The sequence below is a fragment of the Nerophis lumbriciformis genome, linkage group LG07 (assembly GCF_033978685.3).
Source record: "Nerophis lumbriciformis linkage group LG07, RoL_Nlum_v2.1, whole genome shotgun sequence".
NCBI lineage: Eukaryota > Metazoa > Chordata > Actinopteri > Syngnathiformes > Syngnathidae > Nerophis > Nerophis lumbriciformis.
In genome coordinates, this window is record NC_084554.2 from 47,966,572 (window position 1) to 47,988,943 (window position 22,372).

A 22,372-nucleotide genomic window follows, 5' to 3' on the forward strand; every position below is an offset into this window, starting at 1 on the left:
CACACACACACACACACACACACACACACACACACACACACACACACACATATATACAAAGCCGGCCCAAGGCATAAGCGTACTAAGCGCTTGCTTAGGGCCCCCAAAAGCAATTAACAAAAAATTATTATTTTTTATTTTTTGCATGTACGAGTCTGACTGATGATTTCTAAATGATCAAAGATATATTATTGTACAAAAACACAATTTTAGGTCAACATTTTTGCACATTGCTGTTTTAGGTTTTTGTTACCAAAAATAATAAAGTGAATCAGAATCAGCTTTATTGTCCAGTTATGTTTAACACACATGGAATTTAACTTCAGTAGACTGCGCTCTCTTTGTACAAAGTAAACATTAAATATGAACAATTAATTAAAAATATAAACTAGTAATTAAAGACTAATATGTACAAGACTGATGAGACAAGATGACACTTTTACTGTAAATACAAAGCTTTATCACTTGGACTGTTCAACCCCAGGCCACTCTTGTAGCTGAATGTTTTCTACATTTTAAGATTAGGAACCATATGTGGCACTCTGGACATCATTCGTTCATTCATTGGTATTATTTATGTTCTTAACTGGGCCACCCCCATATCTTTATAAATGACATGTCATTTGTAAAGACATGCCAGGCTGACAATAGGATAATGTAAACAACACTGCCAGAGCCGCAATGAGTTTATATATTATTTATATATTATTGGCAGAAATAGAGGGCCCCAAAATCAAATTTTGCTTAGGGCCCCATATGGAGGCTTGGGCCGGCACTGTATATATATATATATATATATATATATATATATATATATATATATATTGCATTCTTATTTAGTTGATTTATTGAGTTTACAACCTCCTGGCGCTGTTTTGTACTGTTTCTGTACTTGTTTTGATTATTATTATTTATTTGATTGTATGTAAATGTTGAATAATATAAATACAGGTTTTGAATATCAACACAAAAAAAAGTTATGTTTACATACAAACGCCATGTTGGCAATTGATTGATTGATTGAAACTTGTATTAGTAGATTGCACAGTACAGTACATATTCCGTACAATTGACCACTAAATGGTAACACCCGAATACGTTTTTCAACTTGTTTAAGTCGGGGCCCACGTTAATCGATTCACGGCAACGTACAGGACTTATATATTAGCTTTTAAATGTATGTAGTAATATATTTAGAGAGTCTTCATAAGTTATTAAGATATATTTCTTTTAATTATTTAAATCATCTGGTTGGAGTCATGCTGTCCGTACGCGGCTATAAAACGGCAGGCGGAACCAATCTACGCCATAGTTTGTACCCAGCGGACTGCTATCCAGGACGGACGCCGTACGGCTCAACCCCCTCAGCAAAAGCCCGCCTCGGCGATCCGCAACCAGCTTTAATCCTCTTAAGAGCCCGACTCCTCGTCCACTAGCATGCAAAACATGTTGACCATCATCTCCAACGCGCTGTGCAGGATCACCGGCAGGAATGCGGTGAGTTCCCGGCCGTGAGACCGCTTCTGTTCCCGTACTGGCTCATGCTAACCTCGCTATGTCGCTAGCTTGGGAGAGCTGCTGCTGACCTTGTCACTTATTTTACTTTGGATATTATTATTATTTTTATTTTTATTCATTTATTTCAGGCAATGACATAAAAACAACTATAAGTTAGACAACACGTAATATAAATCAATATAATGTTAAAGCCGAATGCAGCACCCCCGCAACCCCCAAAAGGGACAAGCGATAGAAAATGGATGGAATATAATGCAAAAAGTAATGTAAGGTATGTAAAGCATAACGTTTTGTTTGAAAGGGAGTAGGAAGAATATACTTTATTTAATCCCACCAACAGTTCTCAATTCAGTGATTAATACATTGAGTTTCACTCTTACTTTGTTTAAGGATTATAGTACAAATGTTGTGTCATGGTGGCATTACCACAGGTAACAATACATTTGAATGACAAAAAGTAAGTCTAAGTGTAATTATTACACTAACAATAATTTGTAGCAACAATGTAGGAAGAATGAACATACCAACAATGGTTAGGGACAAAATACCGACAATTGTAAGGGACGAAATACCGACAATTGTAAGGGACGAAATACCGACAATGGTTAGGGACGAAATACCGACAATGGTTAGGGACAAAATACCGACAATGGTTAGGGACGAAATGCCGACAGTGGTTAGGGACGAAATGCCGACAGTGGTTAGGGACGAAATGCCGACAGTGGTTAGGGACGAAATGCCGACAGTGGTTAGGGACGAAATGCCGACAGTGGTTAGGGACGAAATGCCGACAGTGGTTAGGGACGAAATGCCGACAGTGGTTAGGGACGAAATGCCGACAGTGGTTAGGGACGAAATGCCGACAGTGGTTAGGGACGAAATGCCGACAATGGTTAGGGACGAAATGCCGACAATGGTTAGGGACGAAATGCCGACAGTGGTTAGGGACGAAATGCCGACAGTGGTTAGGGACGAAATGCCGACGATGGTTAGGGACGAAATGCCGACGATGGTTAGGGACGAAATGCCGACAATGGTTAGGGACGAAATGCCGACAATGGTTAGGGACGAAATGCCTACAGTGGTTAGGGACGAAATGCCGACAATGGTTAGGGACGAAATGCCGACAGTGTTTAGGGACGAAATGCCGACAATGGTTAGGGACGAAATGCCGACAGTGGTTAGGGACGAAATGCCGACAGTGGTTAGGGACGAAATGCCGACAGTGGTTAGGGACGAAATGCCGACAGTGGTTAGGGACGAAATGCCGACAGTGGTTAGGGACGAAATGCCGACAGTGGTTAGGGACGAAATGCCGACAGTGGTTAGGGACGAAATGCCGACTAATGGGCAAAATGCCGACAATGCTAATGGACAAAATAGCGACAATGCTAATGGACAAAATAGCGACAATGCTAATGGACAAAATAGCGACAATGCTAATGGACAAAATAGCGACAATGTTAATAGACAAAATAGCAACAATGGTAATAGACAACATACCAACAATGGTAATAGACAACATAGCAATAATGGTAAGGAAACATCGAGCACATGTTAACACTTTGAGACGGAGTACAACAGCAGGTCAAATTAAAGACCCTCATCTCTATATTTGAACCAGACCCCATGTTTGTATAATAGTTTAAATCGATTAATAGTTTGGCATTGCTAGTGTTGTAAGTCCAGTTTGTTCCTTAGTTTTACTCCGCATACAGACACACAAAAACATTTACGCGTGGTTTGAGCTCTCAGCAATGAGAAACATCCAAAGCCTCTCAAATTATGAGCCTGCACTCTTCTTATAAAAAAAAAACATTGTAGATTAGACGGCAATCATTTGTTAAATGCTTTAAATAAGATTATTGATGTTTTATATTTAACAAGATCATCAAATTTGAGCAATTTTGATTGTATAAACAGATTATGGGTATGGTCTAGAAAAACAATGTTGTGAATGATCCGCACTGCTCTTTTCTGTAATATGATCAGAGGATTAATTGTGTTGTGGTAAGTATTCCCCCACACTTCAACACAATATGTAAGTTATGGAAGTACCAAGGTGCAATATAGAGTACGGAGGGCATTTTCATTGAGGTATAGTTTTGCTTTGTTTATAATTGAGAGGCTTTTGGACATGTTTGTTTTAATGTGTCTGACATGAGGTTTCCATGATAGTTTACTATCAATTATTACTCCCAAAAATGTATTCTCATTTACGATTACATGTTATGATTATCTTGTTCTTATATCATAAATACTTGTTGGGAAGTGATAAAGCTGAAGCTGACAAGTGGACCATTATTTAATTTGGTTTGTTCAGCAGATTCCATAGCAGTAAGACAATAGTGCTTCCTGTTCTTGCTCTAACACAGCATGTCATGTTGTCTGCATCTGCATCCTTTATATGCTAAAACAAAAAACTGTGTTAGGAAAATTCTTGTTCGGCCTTTGTCTCACGTCATTGTCTAATTTATTGTTTCTTGCTGTTCTTGTCCTTCCATCACTCTCGCTTCACCTGAACTCAAGGGAGCCCAAACCGTGTCGGAGGTAAGCTGTTTACACTGTTGTTGGTCCCTAATCCATCCCTCTGTAACACTTATTTTTAAACTGTGTAATCTTTGTGAGCATCCATGCAGCCTTTTTAAATATATATTTTTTTATAATTCAGATGGTCAATCATGATGGCCATATATGGAGTAGATTTATATAGCGCTTTTCTAGAGACTCAAAGAGCTTCACAGAGAAGTGAGAAGCCATCATTCACCTTGATGGTGGTAAGCTACATTTGTTGTCACCGCTGCCCTGTGCTGTTGTGTTGAGCAGAGGGAATGTAAACATCCCATCACAACATTCAGTATAAACTCCGCCCACAGTTTTAGCATTCTTGCTCGCCAAATCATGTTCGACGAGTTCTTATTACTACAACTGTCGCAGAGGGTGTGGAGGGGTGTCAAACGTGCGGATTTAAAAGTGATCTGAAATTTTTGAATGAAAGAAACTGCTTTTCTAAATGTATGCTGAAATAATTTGTATGTTCTTCTAACTTTGTGTGATTAAGGAAATGAGTCCAAATTTACATGTTTTGTTGTGGATGATGCGTCATGTCTACAGAATAAAGTATATGATGTTAGTACATCACTTGAAGAAAATGGGTAAATTACATTAATAACATCCTGTAATTGGAGTTTGATATTATTTATTCCATATTCTGAAAGATTAAAAATGAACACCAATTGAAGCATTTTAAAACTCTGCCAGACTCAATTCCACCTATTCGACTGATGAATATTATCACAACGACAAATAGACTACTATTAACATATAAGTGTAAAAAACAAAAACAAAAAACACAGATTTTTCTGTTGTCAGATTGTGCTTGTTCTATTTTTTAACAAAGAAAACAATCTGAAGTTATCTTTATTTTTAAGTTATCATGCCATTAGGGGTGTAACGGTACACAAGTTTCGGTTCGGTACGTACCTCGGTTTAGAGGTCATGGTTCGGTTCATTTTCGGTACAGTAAGAAAACGACAAAATATACATTTTTGGGTTATTTATTTACCAAATTTGCTAAATCTTCCACCAAAAATATCTTTCTTAGTGAAAAATTTTATGTGAAGTAATCGGAACCTTGGATAGGTCAATAATTCATAATAACATTGATTTTGATTCAATATTATGTTTTGAGCAATGACAGTTTGAAAGAAAAAAAACAGCTTTGTTTTATTAGTCAATATTGCAACTTTTTCTAAATTACACTTAACCTTTAAACTTTTTTATTTAACTTTTGTTATGTTTTTGTTTATTTTAATAGTATTTTTAGAATGTGCCGTGGGCCTTTAAAACATTAGCTGTGGGCCGCAAATGGCCTCCGGGGCACACTTTTGACACCCCTACTTTAGATGATAAAAAATTAAATCTGATAAATCTATAGATAAAAAGCAGAGCCTGGCGACGCATACGCGTTTATCATAACTCTCTCGCTCTCTGTCTCTGCCCCTCCCTCACCAATGCTGCTGCGCGCACAATTTGTTTTGTTTTTAACCCCTTCTTAACCCTGAACGTGCATTGAAAATACACGCAACCCTAACTCAAAATGCCGGACATTTGAGGCATTTAAGAAACTCCGCCCTGACAGCTCCGCAAAAGAGGACATGTCCGGTGAAAAGAGGACGTATGGTCAGTCGATCGTAGCCCGTTAGCCGCTAGCATGCCGTGTGTTGTGCCTCGGTGTGCATTGTTTACACAACGTGCGTTACGCTACTTAATATGTCCGTGTGGAAACTCGTTCGGTACACCACCGAACCGAACCCCCGTACCGAAACGGTTCAATACAAATACACGTACCGTTACACCCCTACATGCCATGATTTTACCAGTCCGGCCCACATGGGAATAGATTTTCCTCCATGTGGCACCTGAGTTCAAATGAGTTTGACACCCCTCGTGTACAGTGTCTCACAAGATACTCACGTTTCAGCTACCATTTTTCTTGGGTGTGTCCCAATTCGATATTGACATCAGCAAAAGTATCAGATTATGTCTGCTGATTTGGCAAAATGCGATACGAGCAGCCCTGCAGAGCAAAGCTGGACGTCCAGTACACATCTAAATGTCCTCCAATAAGCACACAAGGTTGGTCTTTTATTCTATTTTAGCCAAGTCCTTTACAAAACCTAAACATGGTAGGTTATAGGCTACTAACAGCTAGCAGATACATAACAACTAAACACAATAGCACACAAAGCAGGCCTAGACAGGAGGAGGACAGAGTGTAGGTACACAGAACATCAGAAGGTCAAATGTGCGAGAAAATGAGAGCAGACAGTGTTGACAAACAATGTTGCGACCTTGTGTGGGAACCGCAGGTGCAGAAACACAAAAGCAGAATCCCTGTGGGATGCAGTAACTGGCAGAGAAATTTTCCGTGCAACGTTCATATTGTTGTTACTCTTAAATGACATTATTAAAGTTAAAATACTGAACAGATGTTTATTGCAATAAGGTAAACATCTGTTCAGTATTTTAACATAAAAGTGTTTGATTGTGAGGCATTAACAGCCACAAAATGCAACGGGTCCATCAGACCCACAAACGCTGGCTAACAACAACATGAACATTACACAAGGGTTCATTCAGTGCTTCTCGCCCCCCACACACACACACACTCTCCGCCGCGACTATACATAGTATAATTTGTCTATCAAAATGTCATAAGTACACCTCTGCATAATATTGTATCCCTTTTATAGATGTAAGTCAAACTAGGTTGGAGCAGTGACCGTGGAAGAATGTGACTTTACCAACAGGAATGTGTAAATAGTGTCATGAGTGAAATATTTTAATTGTAAACACAGCTGGCCTGCCTCTGCAGTCTCTCTGGGCTTCTAGAAGCGTCACGCGGTGTGTGGAATCGCCGTTACCGTAGCCGCTGACTGACCCCTCCTTGTCGCCATTGCTTTGGTAACCTCTCCAACGAGGCTCTCATTGGTTGGCTCCTGTGCTCCCCAGTTGCTGATTGCCCTGTCAGAGTACGTCAGTCTCTCTGACTCCTCCCCGGCAGCGCTTGACTTGGCACGGACGCAGCAGTGGCTGCCACCCAAACCGCCGCCGTCACCAACACCGCCGCCGGTAGTTGCTGCTAGTGCGAGCGCGGCTCACTTAGCTAGCGCGCCGGCTGAGCCGTTAGCCCGACCAGTAAGAAGTGGCGCCGCTTCCGTGTTTGCCTGCTAACTAACTCCATTGGTTTCCTGTTCTGGGTCCTTTTTATACTCTTTTAATCAGAGGCATGTCTTTGAATTGCATTAACAGTGGTGGTCAAAAGTGTACATACACTTGTAAAGAACATCATGTCATGGCTGTCTTGAGTTTCCAATCATTTCTACAACTCTTATTTTTTTGTGATTGGAGCACATACTTGTTGGTCACAAAAAACATTCATGAAGTTTGCTTCTTTTATGAATTTATTATGGGTCTACTGGAAATGTGAGCAAATGTGCTGGGTCAAAAGTATACATACAGCAATGTTTAATTTTTGCTTACATGTCCCTTGGCAAGTTTCACTGCAATAAGGTGCTTTTGGTAGCCATCCACAAGCTTATGCTTGAATTTTTTACCATTCCTCTTCAAACAAAAATGTAGCTGTTTGGAGGAGATAAGGTGAGCCCTTCAATCCCAGGAACACCAAACCTACCGCCAAGCGTGGTGGTAGTATTATGCTCTGGGCCTGTTTTGCTGCCAATGGAACTGGTGCTTTACAGAGAGTAAATGGGACAATAAAAAAGGAGGATTACCTCCAAATTCTTCAGGACAACCTAAAATCATCAGCCCGAAGGTTGGGTCTTGGGCGCAGTTGGGTGTTCCAACAGGACAATGACCCCAAACACACATTAAAATTGGTAAAGGAATGGCTAAATCAGGCTAGAATGAAGGTTTTAGAATGGCCTTCCCAAAGTCCTGACTTAAACGTGTGGACAACGCTGAAGAAACAAGTCCATGTCAGAAAACCAACAAATTTTGGTGAATGCACCAATTTTGTCAAGAGGAGTGGTCAAAAATTCAAGCAGAAGCTTGTGGATGGCTACCAAAAGCGCCTTATTGCAGTGAAACTTACCAAGGGACATGTGAGCAAATATTAACATTGCTGTATGTATACTTTTGACCCAGCACATTTTCAGTAAACCCATAATAAATTCATAAAAGAACCAAACTTCATGAATGTTTTTGTGACCAACAAGTATGTGCTCCAATCACTCTTTCAGTAGACTCATAATAAATTCATAAAAGAACCAAACTTCATGAATGTTTTTGTGACCAACAAGTATGTGCTCCAATCACTCTACCACAAAAAAATAAGAGTTGTAGAACTTATTGGAAACTCAAGACAGCCATGACATTATGTTCTTTACAAGTGTATGTCAACTTTTCACCACGACTGTATATCTTGTCTAATTCGGAAAACTATCACGAGGACACTTAATAGGTGCAATTAAAGATTATTTATTTATTTATAAAGCGTGGACTTTATATTCACTATATGTGTTCATTTGTGTGCAGGCTACCAGAGTCGCAACTTCCCGCTCATTCGCCGACTTCACACATCAGGTGACGTTTGACATAAAGGTGAGCCTCCGTTTTTTTGGGTTTTTTTTGCATGCTATTTACCAAGGGGCAAATCTTTGGGCTCACAACAATTCGATCCAAATCCTGGGGTGAAGATTCGATTCAGAATCGATTTTTGATTCAAACCAATTTTCGCAATGTGTTATTTAGTATAATAATAATAATGAAACTTTTTCTAAACGGGTTACAAGTTAGAAAAGCTCCTTTTGGTTGCATGGAGATGGCCTTAGAACTTTTTTTAAATCGATTCTTGAATATATTTTCAAACGATTTTTGAAAATTATGAATGGATTCAAAATCACTCTGAATAACAATCGTGAATCAATTTTTTTGTGTGTGTGTGTACCCCTAATAAAAATCAGCTTCCTGGGGTGACTATTCCATTCAGAATCAATTCTTCATTCAAACCAATTCTCACAATGTATTATTTGCTATAATTATAATGAAACTTTTTCTGAAGGGGTTAGAACATCATCTTCTGGTTACATGCAGGTGGCCTAAAAATTTATTGATTTTTTAAATTGATTTTCGTTAATGTTTTGAAGAATATATATTTTTTTAAACCCTTTTGGATAATTATGAATCTGTTTAGAATCAAGATGGATAAGAATCGCGATTTGTAAGTAAATCTATATATTTTTTTTTTTTGTGCGCCCTAATAAGTCTGATTCCGATTGCTAGGGTGACTATTGAGTTCAGAATCGATATTGGATTAAACATTACACGATTCTCGATTCAACCCGATTTTTGCAATGTATTTGATATAATTACAGTGAAACTTTTTCAAAAGCTACTTTTGGTTGCATGGAAATGGCCTTAAGACGTATTAAAAAAAATTATGTATATTTTTGAATTCATGTTTTATACCGATTTTTGAAAATTGATTTTGAATGAATATGAATCACAATTAAGATGAATCGACTTTGTTTTTGTGGACCCATATTAAGAATCTGATTCCGATTCCTCGGCATTCGATTATATTGAAACTTTTTCTGAAGGGGTAAGAAAAGCATCTTGTGGTTGCATGCAGATGGCCTAAAAATGTTTTTTTTTTTTTTAATTGATTCTCTTATATATATTTTTTAAATTAATATTTTTTTAAACCCTTTTGGATAATTATGAATCTGTTTAGAATCTAGATGAATAAGAATTGCAATTTGTAAGTGAGTCAATTTATATTTTTTGTGTGCGCCCCTAATAAAAGTCTGATTCAGATTGCTGGGGTGACTATTCAATTCAGAATCTATATTGGATTCAACATCACATGATTCTGGATTCAAACCGATTTTCACAATGTATTTTTTGGTGTCATTAAAATTTAACTTTTTCAAAACAGGTTGCAAGTTACAAAAGCTACTTTTGCTTGTATGGAAATGGCCTTAAAACGTCTTTAGAAATTGATTATTTAAAAAAAAAAAAAGTGTATTTTTGAATTAATTTGAAAATTCAAAAAACAATTCTGAATGAATAAGAATCTCAATTAAGATGAATTGACTTTTTTTTGTGCACACCCATTAAGAATATGATTCCTGGGCTGACTATTCGATTCAGAATGTATTTTTAATTCAACATAGTTTTCGATTCAACACGATTCTCGTAGTGTATTATTTAGTATGATGATTATAATGAATATTTTTCAAAACAAGGTTACAGTTTAGAAAAGCTCATTCTGGTTGCATGGAAATGGCATTAAAACGTCTTTAAAAACTGATCTAAAATAATGTATGTATATTTTAGTATAAATGTTTTATATTGATTTTTGAAAATTTAAGAAAACAATTTTTTATGAATAAGAATCGCAATTAAGATGAATCCACTTTTTTTGTGCACCCCTATTAAGAATCTGATTCCTGGGCTGACTATTCGATTCAGAATCGATTTTTGATTCAACATAATTTTCGATTCAAACCGATTCTCGCAGTGTATTTAGTATAATGATTATAATGAATATTTTTCAAAACAAGGTTATAGTTTAGAAACGCTCCTTCTGGTTGCATGGAAATGGCCTTAAAATATTTTTTTTAAATGTATTTAAAAAAAATGTGTATAGGAACAAGCGGTAAAGAATGGATAGATGGATGGATGTATATTTTAGAGTAAATGTTTTATTGATTTTTGAAAATCAAATAAACAATTCTGAATTAATAAGAATCGCAATTAAGATGAATCAACTTTTTTTTTGTGCACACCTATTAAGAATCTGATTCCGATTCTTGGGCTGACGATTCGATTCATAGAGATGGGCTAAAAATTGATTATTACAATTTTTTTTAAATACATTTTTGAAGATTAAGAATCACAATGTGGATGTGAATTGATTTTTTTTGTGCACCCCCACTACTGTGATGTATTGACACCCCCCCCCTACAGAAATGCGACTTGCATGGTTTGGAGGAGGGGCCGCCAGCGAAGGCGGAGCTAACGCGCGAGCAGGGCCTGCAGTATTACCGCACCATGCAGACGGTGAGGCGCATGGAGCTGAAGGCCGATCAGCTCTACAAGCAGAAAATCATCCGCGGGTTCTGTCACCTGTATGACGGACAGGTAGGGACGACACGCCCAGCTGAAATCCTGCGCACACGCCGACTGTATGTTTTGGTCTCGTACAGGAAGCGTGCGCCGTCGGCATCGAGGCCGCCATTAACCCGACCGATCACCTGATCACGGCCTACCGAGCACACGGCTACACGTACACCCGCGGCGTGTCCGTCAAAGAGATCCTGACCGAGCTCACAGGTGAGATGACTTCCGCGTCAACGATGAGCGTCCACTTCGTTTTTTTGTGTGTGCGTGGCACGCCTCAACATTGTCGCTCTGCAGGCAGAAAAGGGGGCGTGGCCAAAGGCAAAGGAGGCTCCATGCATATGTACGCACCCCATTTCTATGGCGGGAACGGCATTGTGGGAGCGCAGGTGAGCGCAGCAGCATGCACTGATGTTTTAAGGGCACCTGCCAAAATGGCTCATTGTGAGTCGCCCACCAGAGAGTCAAAGCTCAATTTCTGAGTACCGTATTTTCTGGACAATAAGGCGCACTTAAAATCTTTTTTTTTTCTCAAAACTCGACAGTGCACCTTTATAACCCGGTGCGCCTAATGTACGGAATAACTCTGGTTTTGCTTACCGACCCTGAAGCAATTTTATTTGGTACATGGTGAAATAAGTGTGACCAGTAGATGGCAGTCACACATAAGAGACACGTGAAGAATGCAATATGACTCAAGTAAACAACACGAATGTTCCATTAAAAATATAGAACATTACACACGGCGCTCAAAAATCTATCTAAATGTTTTAGTACGACTTTGGTAAGCTATGAAGCCGCACCGCTTGATGGATTGTACTGTGCTTCAACATAGGAGTATTATTATGATGTGTGTGTATAAGGTATGACATGCAAAAGCATATTTTCTTACCTTCTGGTGCCTGCTGATCTGTATTTGGGATCTACATAAGTCCTGAAAATTTGCACGCGTCCGCCTTTGTAGTCCGTGGCGACATCGTAGTCGATAAGCTTCTTCTTTTTCTCTATCTTCTTGTTATGTGACATTCATCCTCCGCTGTTGCCATTTCTAATATAAAGTAGTGTAAAGTTCTTACTTATATCTGTCAGTAAACTTGCCATGAAAGCGCTAAAACATACCGGTGTAGTGAGTTGACATTATTCACCCAAGGAACTTTAGTTATTAGAGAGTTCCGGTCGGACACATTTCTGGCGTTGTTGTTTCCGGATGAGGAGATGCTGCTCCGTTATTGATTGAAGTAAAGTCTGAATGTCATTAAAACAGTTAGCGCCATCTTTTGACACTTCTTCCACTCCCGTCCTTGCACGCTACACCGCTACAACAAAGATGACGGAGAAAAGACGCTGCCGAAGGTGAGCCACGTAAATAAGACCGCCTACAAAACGGCGCATCCTGAAGCGACTGTCAGAAAGCGGCTTGTGCATGATCTGTAAAACATCATCTATGCAACATTTTGACCAAAGAACCACCATTACATGTTATGTAGACCACAAGGAAGTCTTTTACCTTTAAAAGAAAATATGATTCCTTTAATGCGCCTTTATACATGGAAAAAAGAGGTAGTCACCTGAAATGGTTTTCACTTCACAGTTGTGCTTGAAGCTCATGGAGAGAATGCCAAGAGTGTGCAAAGCAGTAATCAGAGCAAATGGTGGCTATTTTGAAGAAACTAGAATATAAAACATGTTTTCAGTTATCACACCTTTTTTTGTTAAGTACATAACTCCACATGTGTTCATTCATAGTTTTGATGCCTTCAGTGACAATCTACAATGTAAATAGTCATGAAAATAAAGAAAACGTATTGTAATATATCAATATATAGTATTATTTGACTGCATATTTATTCTTCCAGCATGTGTACATAGTTATTTTTTGTACAGAATTTGTTAGTGCGTACGTTACCACTATTTTTTATATACCATAGCTGTGTAGTATTTATTATAGTCAGGCATGTTATTTTTCCGTCTATAGTCGGAAATCCGTCTTATCTCTGTAAAAGTATTTTAAAAAAATATCTTCCGTTTTTCCGACCTACAATGTGTGTTTAAAATCTTGATCCGTCTCTTTGCCATAATTGCCAACAACTACGGTTTCCCCGCCATGAGTGCGGTTTTTGATAATCCAGTGGTAAAAACTACGGCTTTCCATTAAAAATGATTCACTTAAACAACGAAGCTACATAGCGAAGCAACTCCACGTGCAGGGGACAAAATATACGGGAAACATCAGTGATGATTGGTAGGTTTACGTTTAAGAATTGGTTGGTTGTTTACTATGATGAGTCACGATTGGTTAAGATTAGGGCAAAACATTAGGGACAGGCCAATGGAAGGCAAGATAGGGCAGGTCGTGGAACCAGGAAGGGAAATCACAACAGACATCCCAAATGACGATGAGAGTCGGAGAAGAGATGAGAGAATATTCAAGCCGGCGATTTATATATTAAAAAAAAAAAAAAATAACTAGTGGAAGATTGCAGAGGGATTCTTTTCCTTAGATTTTTCTTTTAGCGATGTAGACGACGTCTGAGAAACCCACAATGCGTCTACTTGGCCCCCTTGTCCCGCCACCTGGGCACTGTCCTGGACCTGGCTCCGTCTTACATTCAGTCTTGTTCATCAGGTTCTAACCACACGCCTGTGTAGTGGCCTATTTGAACGGCAGCATGCTAATATCCTCACAGAACCTGTCTTGTGTCGCGTAGGTTCCGCTGGGTGCCGGGGTCGCTCTGGCCTGCCAGTATCAAGGCCACAATCAACTCTGCGTGGCGCTGTATGGCGACGGAGCAGCCAATCAGGTAGAGGCTTACTCAAATACACCAAATCTGCTTTACAAACACCAAACAATCGAGGTGCTGATTTCTGTGCGGAAACAGGGGCAGATCTTTGAGGCCTTCAACATGGCCGCCCTCTGGAAGCTGCCGTGCATCTTCATCTGCGAAAACAACAAATACGCCATGGGCACGTCGGTGGAGAGGGCGTCGGCCAGCACGGACTACTACAAGAGAGGCGACTACATACCGGGAATAAGGGTGAGGTCCGTTAATGTGAGGGTTTGTTTGGGAGGGGTGCGTTGGGGTCCTGGGTCACGGCTGCTGCAAGACCGTGTGCTGCGGCCGGGCCACTTTTGGACCTAGATTATAACAGGATGCCATCAGCGCGTCCTGGCAGTTACAGGTGTGAGCATATACCCAGCTGCCTGATGCTCATGTATGATACTGCACACACACACATTCTTCTATTTGTTACCTTCTTGAGACCTCGGAAAAATGCCTACCTCTTTAGGACCACCCTTTCTAGATATATAAAGATTTGTATTTGCAACAATAATAATATGTAGTAGAGATGTCCGATAATGGCTTTTTTGCCAATATCCGATATTCCGATATCGTCCAACTCTTAATTACCGATTCAGATATCAACCGATACCGATATATACAGTCGTGGAATGAACACATTATTATGCCTAATTTTGTTGTGATGCCCCGCTGGATGCATTAAACAATGTAACAAGGTTTTCCAAAATAAATCAACTCAAGTTATGGAAAAAAAATGCCAACATGGCACTGCCATATTTATTATTGAAGTCACAAAGTGCATTATTTTTTTTTAACATGCCTCAAAACAGCAGCTTGGAATTTGGGACATGCTCTCCCTGAGAGAGCATAAGGAGGTTGAGGTGGTCGGGGTTGAGGTGGGGGTGGGGGGGGGGAGATAGCGTCCCGTAAGAGTTAGTGCTGCAAGGGGTTCTGGATATTTGTTCTGTTGTGTTACGGTGTGGATGTTCTCCCGAAATGTGTTTGTCATTCTTGTTTGGTGTGGGTTCACGGTGTGGCGCATATTTGTAACAGTGTTAAAGTTGTTTATACGGCCACCCTCAGTGTGACCTGTATGGCTGTTGACCAAGTACGCTTGCATTCACTAGTATGTGTGAAAGGCCGTAGATATTATGTGACTGGGCCGGCACGCAAAGGCAGTGCCTTTAAGGTTTATTGGCACTCTGTACTTCTCCCTACGTCCGTGTACACAGCGGCGTTTTAAAAAGTCATACATTTTACTTTCTGATACCGATAATTTCCGATATTACATTTTAAAGCATTTATCGGCCGATATTATCGGACATCCCTAATATATAGTGAAGTGAATTATATTTATATAGCGCTTTTCTTTAGTGACTCAAAGCGCTTTACATAGTGAAACCCAATATCTAAGTTACATTTAAACCAGTGTGTGGCACTGGGAGCAGGTGGGTAAATTGTCTTGCCCAAGGACACAACGGCAGTGACTAGGTTGGCAGAAGCGGGGCTCGAACCCGGAACCCTCAAGTTGGTTGCACGGCCACTCTACCAACCGAGCTATACCGCCATATATATATATATATATATATATATATATATATATATATATATATATATATATATATATACACATATATATATACTATGCAAATATAAAAAAAGGTAACCTTTTTGTTAGTTTTTGTATTTTTTGTTTGTAATTGGTTTTTAATCTTCATTATTTACTTCAAGTTAAGTACCGGTATGTCTCAATGGACTTTTTTTTTTTTTTTATAAATTTTGACCAAAGGTGGTGCATTTCTATTTCTTACACACACTTGTTATTTCATATGTTGGTCAGAGGGGGAGCACTTCAAATTTTTGCACACTTATTTCATATGTTGACCAGAGGGGGAGCACTTTTAAAACCGACACACAGTTCATTTGAAAATGTTTGATTTCACCACCAGGGGTGCAAATGGGACATTCTCTATTCGATGCAATGTTATTGGGACCATGATTTATGTCATCACTTGTTCACACCTCCTCATATGGAAGATACTTTTCCTTGTTGATGTCTCAAGAAGGGTAGAAATACAAGAACACACGCGTCACAGCTTTCCTCAATGTCTTGTGGCCGTGCAGGTGGACGGGATGGACGTCCTGTGTGTGAGGGAGGCGGTCAAGTTTGCAGCAGACCACTGCCGAGCCGGAAAGGTGAGTGGCCGACTGATTGATTGGCGTGTAGAAGGAGCTTGTGTGGTGACCGCTTTGTGCCTTAGGGTCCGGTTGTGATGGAGCTACAGACTTACCGTTACCATGGACACAGCATGAGTGACCCGGGGGTCAGGTAAGTCGTCATGAACCTAGGGCTGGGTGAAAGAAGTGTTTTATATCAATAATTATTGATATTTCGAGAGCTATCCAGGGGTTCCTAACTTTTTTTACCTCAAGGCATGACTTTTCCACTATGGAGGAAAACCCTGAAGTATTACCAGTTAACTAGTTATCTTACTTGTGATTTTAACCATGTTCAATAATTATATCTACCCTACTTACACTTTACTAAGCCTACTCAGTGGCCTAGTGGTTAGAGTGTCCGCCCTGAGATCGATAGATTGTGAGTTCAAACCTACCAAAGACTATAAAAATGGGAGCCATTACCTCCCTGCTTGGCACTCAGCATCAAGGGTTGGAATTGGGGGTTAAATCACCAAAATGATTCCCGGGCGAGGCCACCGCTGCTGCTCACTGCTCCCCTCACATCCCAGGGGGTGATCAAGGGTGATGGGTCAAATGCAGAGAATAATTTCGCCACACCTAGTGTGTGTGTGACATTCATTGGTACTTTAACTTTGTTATCCTTGTCCGGGGATAGGTTGATTGGCAACACTAAATGGTCCCTAGTGTGTGAATGTGAGTGTGACAACATTATCAAGGCTTATGGGTTGTACTTGTATAGCGCTTTTCTACCTTCAAGGTACTCAAAGCGCTTTGACACTACTTCCACATTTACCCATTCACACACACATTCACACACTGATGGAGGGAGCTGCCATGCAAGGCGCTAACCAGCACCCATCAGGAGCAAGGGTGAAGTGTCTTGCTCAGGACACAACGGACATGACGAGGTTGGTACTAGGTGGGGATTGAACCAGGGACCCTCGGGTCGCGCACGGCCATTCTTCCACTGCGCCACGCCGTCCCTCTTCCACTGCGCCACGCCGTCCCTTATGTCAGGCTGATTACGAAAATATGTACTAATTAAATACACTGTAAAAGATTAAAAAAATAAACGTATGTGCTAAAATGATTTCAAACTAAAGTAATAATGAATATGTTTCTAAAATAAAGTGCAAATGAAAATACAGCTTCACCACTTCAGTCTTAATTTTTGCGCTTATGAAACTTTTCCTTGACTTTAGCTCCAGACTTCTTCTGTTTGTTTGATATTGTCATTACCGCCCCAAATGGCGGAAAAGTGTATTACAACTGAGTATCACAGACCACAGCTGAGAAACAGATATTTTTGGCGGACCTGTAGGGGGTGCTCACGGCCCAACAATAGTTAAAAAAAATACTGACCTCTGGAAATAAGGACCAGGAGACGTATATGATAAATGTAAACATTTTTATTTGAAATGTAGCCTTCTTCTGATTATATTCCCCTCAGCTATCAAGGCAGAAAGTAAAGGAAATGTCAACACAAGCATGGGAAACAGTCAATGTAAACAAAATTGTAAAATCACATTGAACATTGAACACTTAACAATAACTTTTTAAAATGAAGGTGCAAAATTATGTAAGAAATGCTTCATAAAGTGTGAAAATGCAAACAAAGAGAAACCCGAGGACTATTTTCTGCAGGTTTAGTCCCAGGAAGTTACAGCTGTGTAACATTTAATTTGGTCTGTAATTTTTATTTAAGCAAAGTTTTAGAGTAATTCCATCCATCCATTTTCTACCACGTGTCCCTTTTGGGCTCGCGGGGGGTGCTGGAGCCTATCTCAGCTGCATTTGGGCGGAAGGCGGGGTAATTTAATATTTAAATATTACCAGACCAAATTACTATTTTAAAGTAGCACCTTTGTTATACTTTGTCATTTATTGTATTTATACAGTCCTGCACATTAGTTCCTACCTGTCGTTTCCGTTGACCCACATAGAGAACGGACGAGCGTTGAAAAAAGGGGAGCGTGGCTAAGGTGTAATGTTCCCTCTAAAGTTTCATGTGTGTGAGCAAAGGCAAAAACTCCCTGAGCATTCAGTGGAGCCCATGTGAGCAACATCAGACGTGCACACTGTGGCTACACCAGCAGCACACCTGTCCCAAACCTGACCAAATAACAAGTTCAATCTCCATCCATCCATCCATTTCCTACCGCTTGTCCCTTTCGGGGTCGCGGGGGGTGCTGGAGCCTATCTCAGCTGCATTCGGGCGTAAGGCGGGGTACACCCTGGACAAGTCGCCACCTCATCGCAGGGCCAACACAGATAGACAGACAACATTCTCTTATTATTATAATCAAATGACAGCAGTCATTTCCATGAGGTTATTTTCTAATATAAGTGTTTAGGCCCACTTACAATGACAATAAAAAAATATTGTTTTTCATGAACTGTGTACTTGTATTGTTTGTCTGGGTGGAGGTCCTGCTTTGGAAATAATTTGTACCCCGTTCAGACATTGCATTTAGTCCCCATTAAAACATTCACATGTTGCACAATGAGATGTAAGCAGGGGATCATGTGTACATTCCTGCAACTTCCTGTTTGTAAAAAAATATATTTTATTAGTATTTATTTAATATACTAACAGCATTTCATGATTAATATTTATAAATTAAGATTCCTAATAAATGACACTAGAATAAGCACACATTTGATTGGTAAATCATAGTGTAACGACCTGGAATGACACTTTATGTGTGGTGTTGGAGTTGTCCGACTTTTTGTGTGGCTGTAAACGCATCACTGGCTAAGTGCCATATGTGCATGTGTTGGCGCAATTGAGAAAGAGCGAGCGGCTGCTGTTGATATAACAAAGTTGCTTTTGGTCTGGTTTGTACTGCAGAAAATGACCACATTTGCTAGATATATATATTTTTTTACTAATGTTTTGGTGATGTGTTTATGGCCGACAATAAAGAGTTTTGCTCAGTAAAGTGATGGATGGAATTCATGTCCTCAAAGCGTCTCGACAGACGTTACAATATTTGAACAATTATGATGAAAACTGTTTTCTCTGTCGTGTCCGTGTGTCGAAAATTGTTATGCGCTTATTTTTTTTTATTTGATTTTGTGCGTAGCATACATTTGCCGTCTGCAGAGGACGCTTGAGCAGTGCGCAATTGCACAGGCGCGTTCCTTAGAGGGAACATTTCTAAGGTTGTCCGTTTAAAAAACAAACTGCCATACTGTCTAGGTGACTTTTCCTGTTTTATCCCCTATTCTTCATTTTTACTTTCTTTTCTGACTCCATGCAAAGAATCAACATCCAAACTGTTACCTGATTGGCTGTTAGCCTGGTCAGTGCTCATTTCCTGCATTGCTCGGTTACTAGAGCACGAGTGCCTTTTCTTTCATGCAACCAACCTTTCTTAGCAACTTCCATTTTTTCCTCGCCAAAGAAGAAAAAAAAATACAAAATTTTCTATCGAACGCATTTTTTTTATTAATATTATGTATAAATTGCTATAGTTATATCTCCCAACCCTATGTGAACCCCAATTCTGCTTTTATGATGCAACTCCGTGTAGCTACCGCTCCCGGGATGAGATCAAGGAAGTGCGCGTCAAGAACGACCCCATCGCCATGTTGAAGGAGAGGATGCTGGACAACAATATGGCGTCTGTCGAAGAACTGAAAGTAAGGATGTGAGTTTCTTTGCCCCCCGCACACCTGATCCAACGCTGCCGTCCGTGCTTCAGGTAATGGACGTGGCCATCAGGAAGGAGGTGGAGGAGGCCGCCTTGTTTGCCACGTCCGAGCCGGAGCCGCCGCTGGACGAGCTTTGCAACCACATGTTCAAAGGCAACGCGCCCCTGGAAGTGCGCGGGACCAACCCCTGGTCTAAGCTCACGTCCGTAAGCTAGTCCGGCAGCTGGGCTCCCAGCCTGGGACTGGATCCCTGCTGCCGCTAAAACGAGGCCCTGAAGAGTGTGAGAACTTTGCAGCACCTTCACAAGCCCGGAATTGGACCTGTGACACTTTTTATAGATGTATTTATTAATAATATATTCAACCTTTTACTGAAACAGCATATGGCTTTTATCTATGTAAAGATTCTCTACGGTATTTTATTTTTGTTACATCCTCGTAGCAATCGAGCACTTTGGTTTACAGGTGGTTTGTCTTTTTTTTGTTTTGTTTTTTTACAGCAAAGTAGGAACTTTGTATGTTTGATGCCAACTGACTCAATATGTGCTATTCTATCATCTGCCGCTAGGTGTCTCTGCAGAGCTAGACATGTAATGGTAATGAAATGTAGCCATGGCAACAAAACATGTTTCATGTGTTTGTGTTGGTAAAAAAAAAAGCCTGATACTATTTCACAAGTTTCAGTAGGAGGAGCATCAAAGGTCATTCACGTCAATGCAAACATGCTCAGGTTGTAAATTTGCATCAAGTTTACCTAAAACTGCACTAATAATGACATAATGGGACAGCAATTTGTACTACATGCGGAAGCAATACAGCAACACTATGAAATGTAATAATTACTCATCTCCTTAGTACATTACATTTTTACTCCACTATTATTCTCTCCACTTAGTTAATTTCCCACTGAGTAATTTTAAAATGTTCTAATTGCACATTTTATTTTCCCTCATCCATGCACAAGCTGTTCTCTTCTTCTTTTTTTACGTATTTTCCCCTTCTTTCTTACCGTCATCACAGCGCGAGTTGAAACAAATGATCAGAAGATAACATTAAAAGTTTTGAGGAAGCCTGTTTCCGCTACTAAAAAAGTAATATCCCATAATTGAGATAAGAAGGTTCATATTTTGAGACAAAAACTCATTACATTGTCATAATTATGTAATAAATCTAAATGATGAACCAAGTCCTCTAAATATCAGATTAAAAAAAACGAGATTATGAGCTAAAAAATCTGAATGACTTGAGACCTTATTTCATAATTTAGACTTTTCATCTCGTAATTTAGATGTTGGGGTATTTTTAGTGGCGGAAACGGGCATCCATATAGAAGTCGAATTGTGACTTTTTATCTTATAATTATGATTGTTGATTTCACAATTATAACTTATAATCATATGATTTCCACCCTATCTGATAATTTCGACTTTTTATCTAGTTACAACTATGACTTACTATTGAGGTATTTTTTTTGTGATGGAAAAAGGTTTCCATATGGAAGTCTTCATTAAAAGTTAAATTATCACTTTTCATCTCATAGTTACGATTTTTTAATCTCATAATTTCGACAGGTTTTCTCATAGTTATGACGTATTATCTCACAGGTGTCAAATTCAAGGCCTGGGGGCCAAATGTGGCCCATCACATCATTCTGTTGCCCAGCAAATCAGTTTGTGATTTATGTAATCACCACGTCATTTTATTGTGGCCCACTAAATCATTTTATGTGATGCGCCACATCATTTTATGTAATCACCACGTCATTTTATTGTGGCCCACTAAATCATTTTATGTGATGCGCCACATCATTTTATGTAATACCACGTTATTTTATTGTGGCCCACTAAATAATTTTATGTAATCGCCACATCATTTTATGTAATCGCTACATGATTTTATCGTGGCCTGCTAAATCATTTTATATGATGCACCACATTTCATATAAGTGCCTCATCATTCTAACGTTGCCCGCCTAATCTTTTTATGTGATGCACCACATCATTTTATTGTGGCCCGCCAAATAATTTCATGTGATGCACCACATCATTTTATTTGCTCGCCTAATCTTTTTATGTGATGCACCACATCATTTTATTGTGGCCCGCCAAATCATTTTGTGATGCGCCGCCACATTTTATTGTGGCCCGCCTAATCTTTTTATGTGATGTACCACATTTTATTGTGGCCCGCCAAATCATTTTATGTGATGCGCCACATTTTATTGTGGCCCGCCAAATCATTTTATGTGATGCGCCACATCATTTTATTGTGGCCTGCCTAATCTTTTTATGTGATGCACCATATCATTTCATGTATGTGCCTCATCATTCTAATGTTGCCTGACAAATCAAATTATGCGCTGCGCCACATCATTTTATGTAATATTCACATTTTATTGTGGCTCGCTAAATAATTTTATGCGCTGCGCCACATCATTTTTTGTAATCGCCACATCATTTTATTGTGGCTCGCTAAATCATTGTGTGGCTCGCTAAATCATTGTATGTGATGCACCACGTAATTTTATGTAATTGTCACATCATTTT

General features: G+C 39.5%; 1 protein-coding gene across 2 annotated transcripts; it reads left to right on the forward strand.

Annotated features, from left to right (window-relative positions):
- The first annotated feature begins 1,306 nt into the window (after positions 1-1,306).
- On the forward strand, positions 1,307-20,665 carry LOC133609407 (pyruvate dehydrogenase E1 component subunit alpha, mitochondrial-like). 2 transcript variants are annotated; one of them, XM_061964973.2, is made up of 13 exons: positions 1,307-1,497; positions 4,048-4,068; positions 7,033-7,218; positions 8,578-8,643; positions 11,014-11,187; positions 11,253-11,379; positions 11,464-11,555; positions 13,875-13,967; positions 14,046-14,201; positions 16,092-16,163; positions 16,229-16,296; positions 19,706-19,814; positions 19,877-20,665. In XM_061964973.2, the coding sequence occupies exons 1-13, from the start codon at positions 1,438-1,440 to the stop codon at positions 20,039-20,041; spliced, it is 1,389 nt and encodes a 462-aa protein (XP_061820957.1). In that variant the 5' UTR covers positions 1,307-1,437; the 3' UTR covers positions 20,042-20,665. The 2 variants fall into 2 exon arrangements, with proteins under 2 accessions (XP_061820957.1, XP_061820958.1); XM_061964974.2 differs by lacking the exon at positions 7,033-7,218 and having other exon boundaries at positions 1,309-1,497.
- The last annotated feature ends 1,707 nt before the right edge of the window (positions 20,666-22,372 follow it).

Bases quoted from the DNA above. Each gene is read 5' to 3' on its own strand.
- LOC133609407 (XM_061964973.2), top strand. From the start codon at position 1,438: ATGCAAAACATGTTGACCATCATCTCCAACGCGCTGTGCAGGATCACC. The intron at 7,219-8,577 runs GTAAGAAGTGGC...ATTTGTGTGCAG, and splicing joins CTGAGCCGTTAGCCCGACCA to GCTACCAGAGTCGCAACTTC. The intron at 19,815-19,876 runs GTAAGGATGTGA...TCCGTGCTTCAG, and splicing joins CGTCTGTCGAAGAACTGAAA to GTAATGGACGTGGCCATCAG.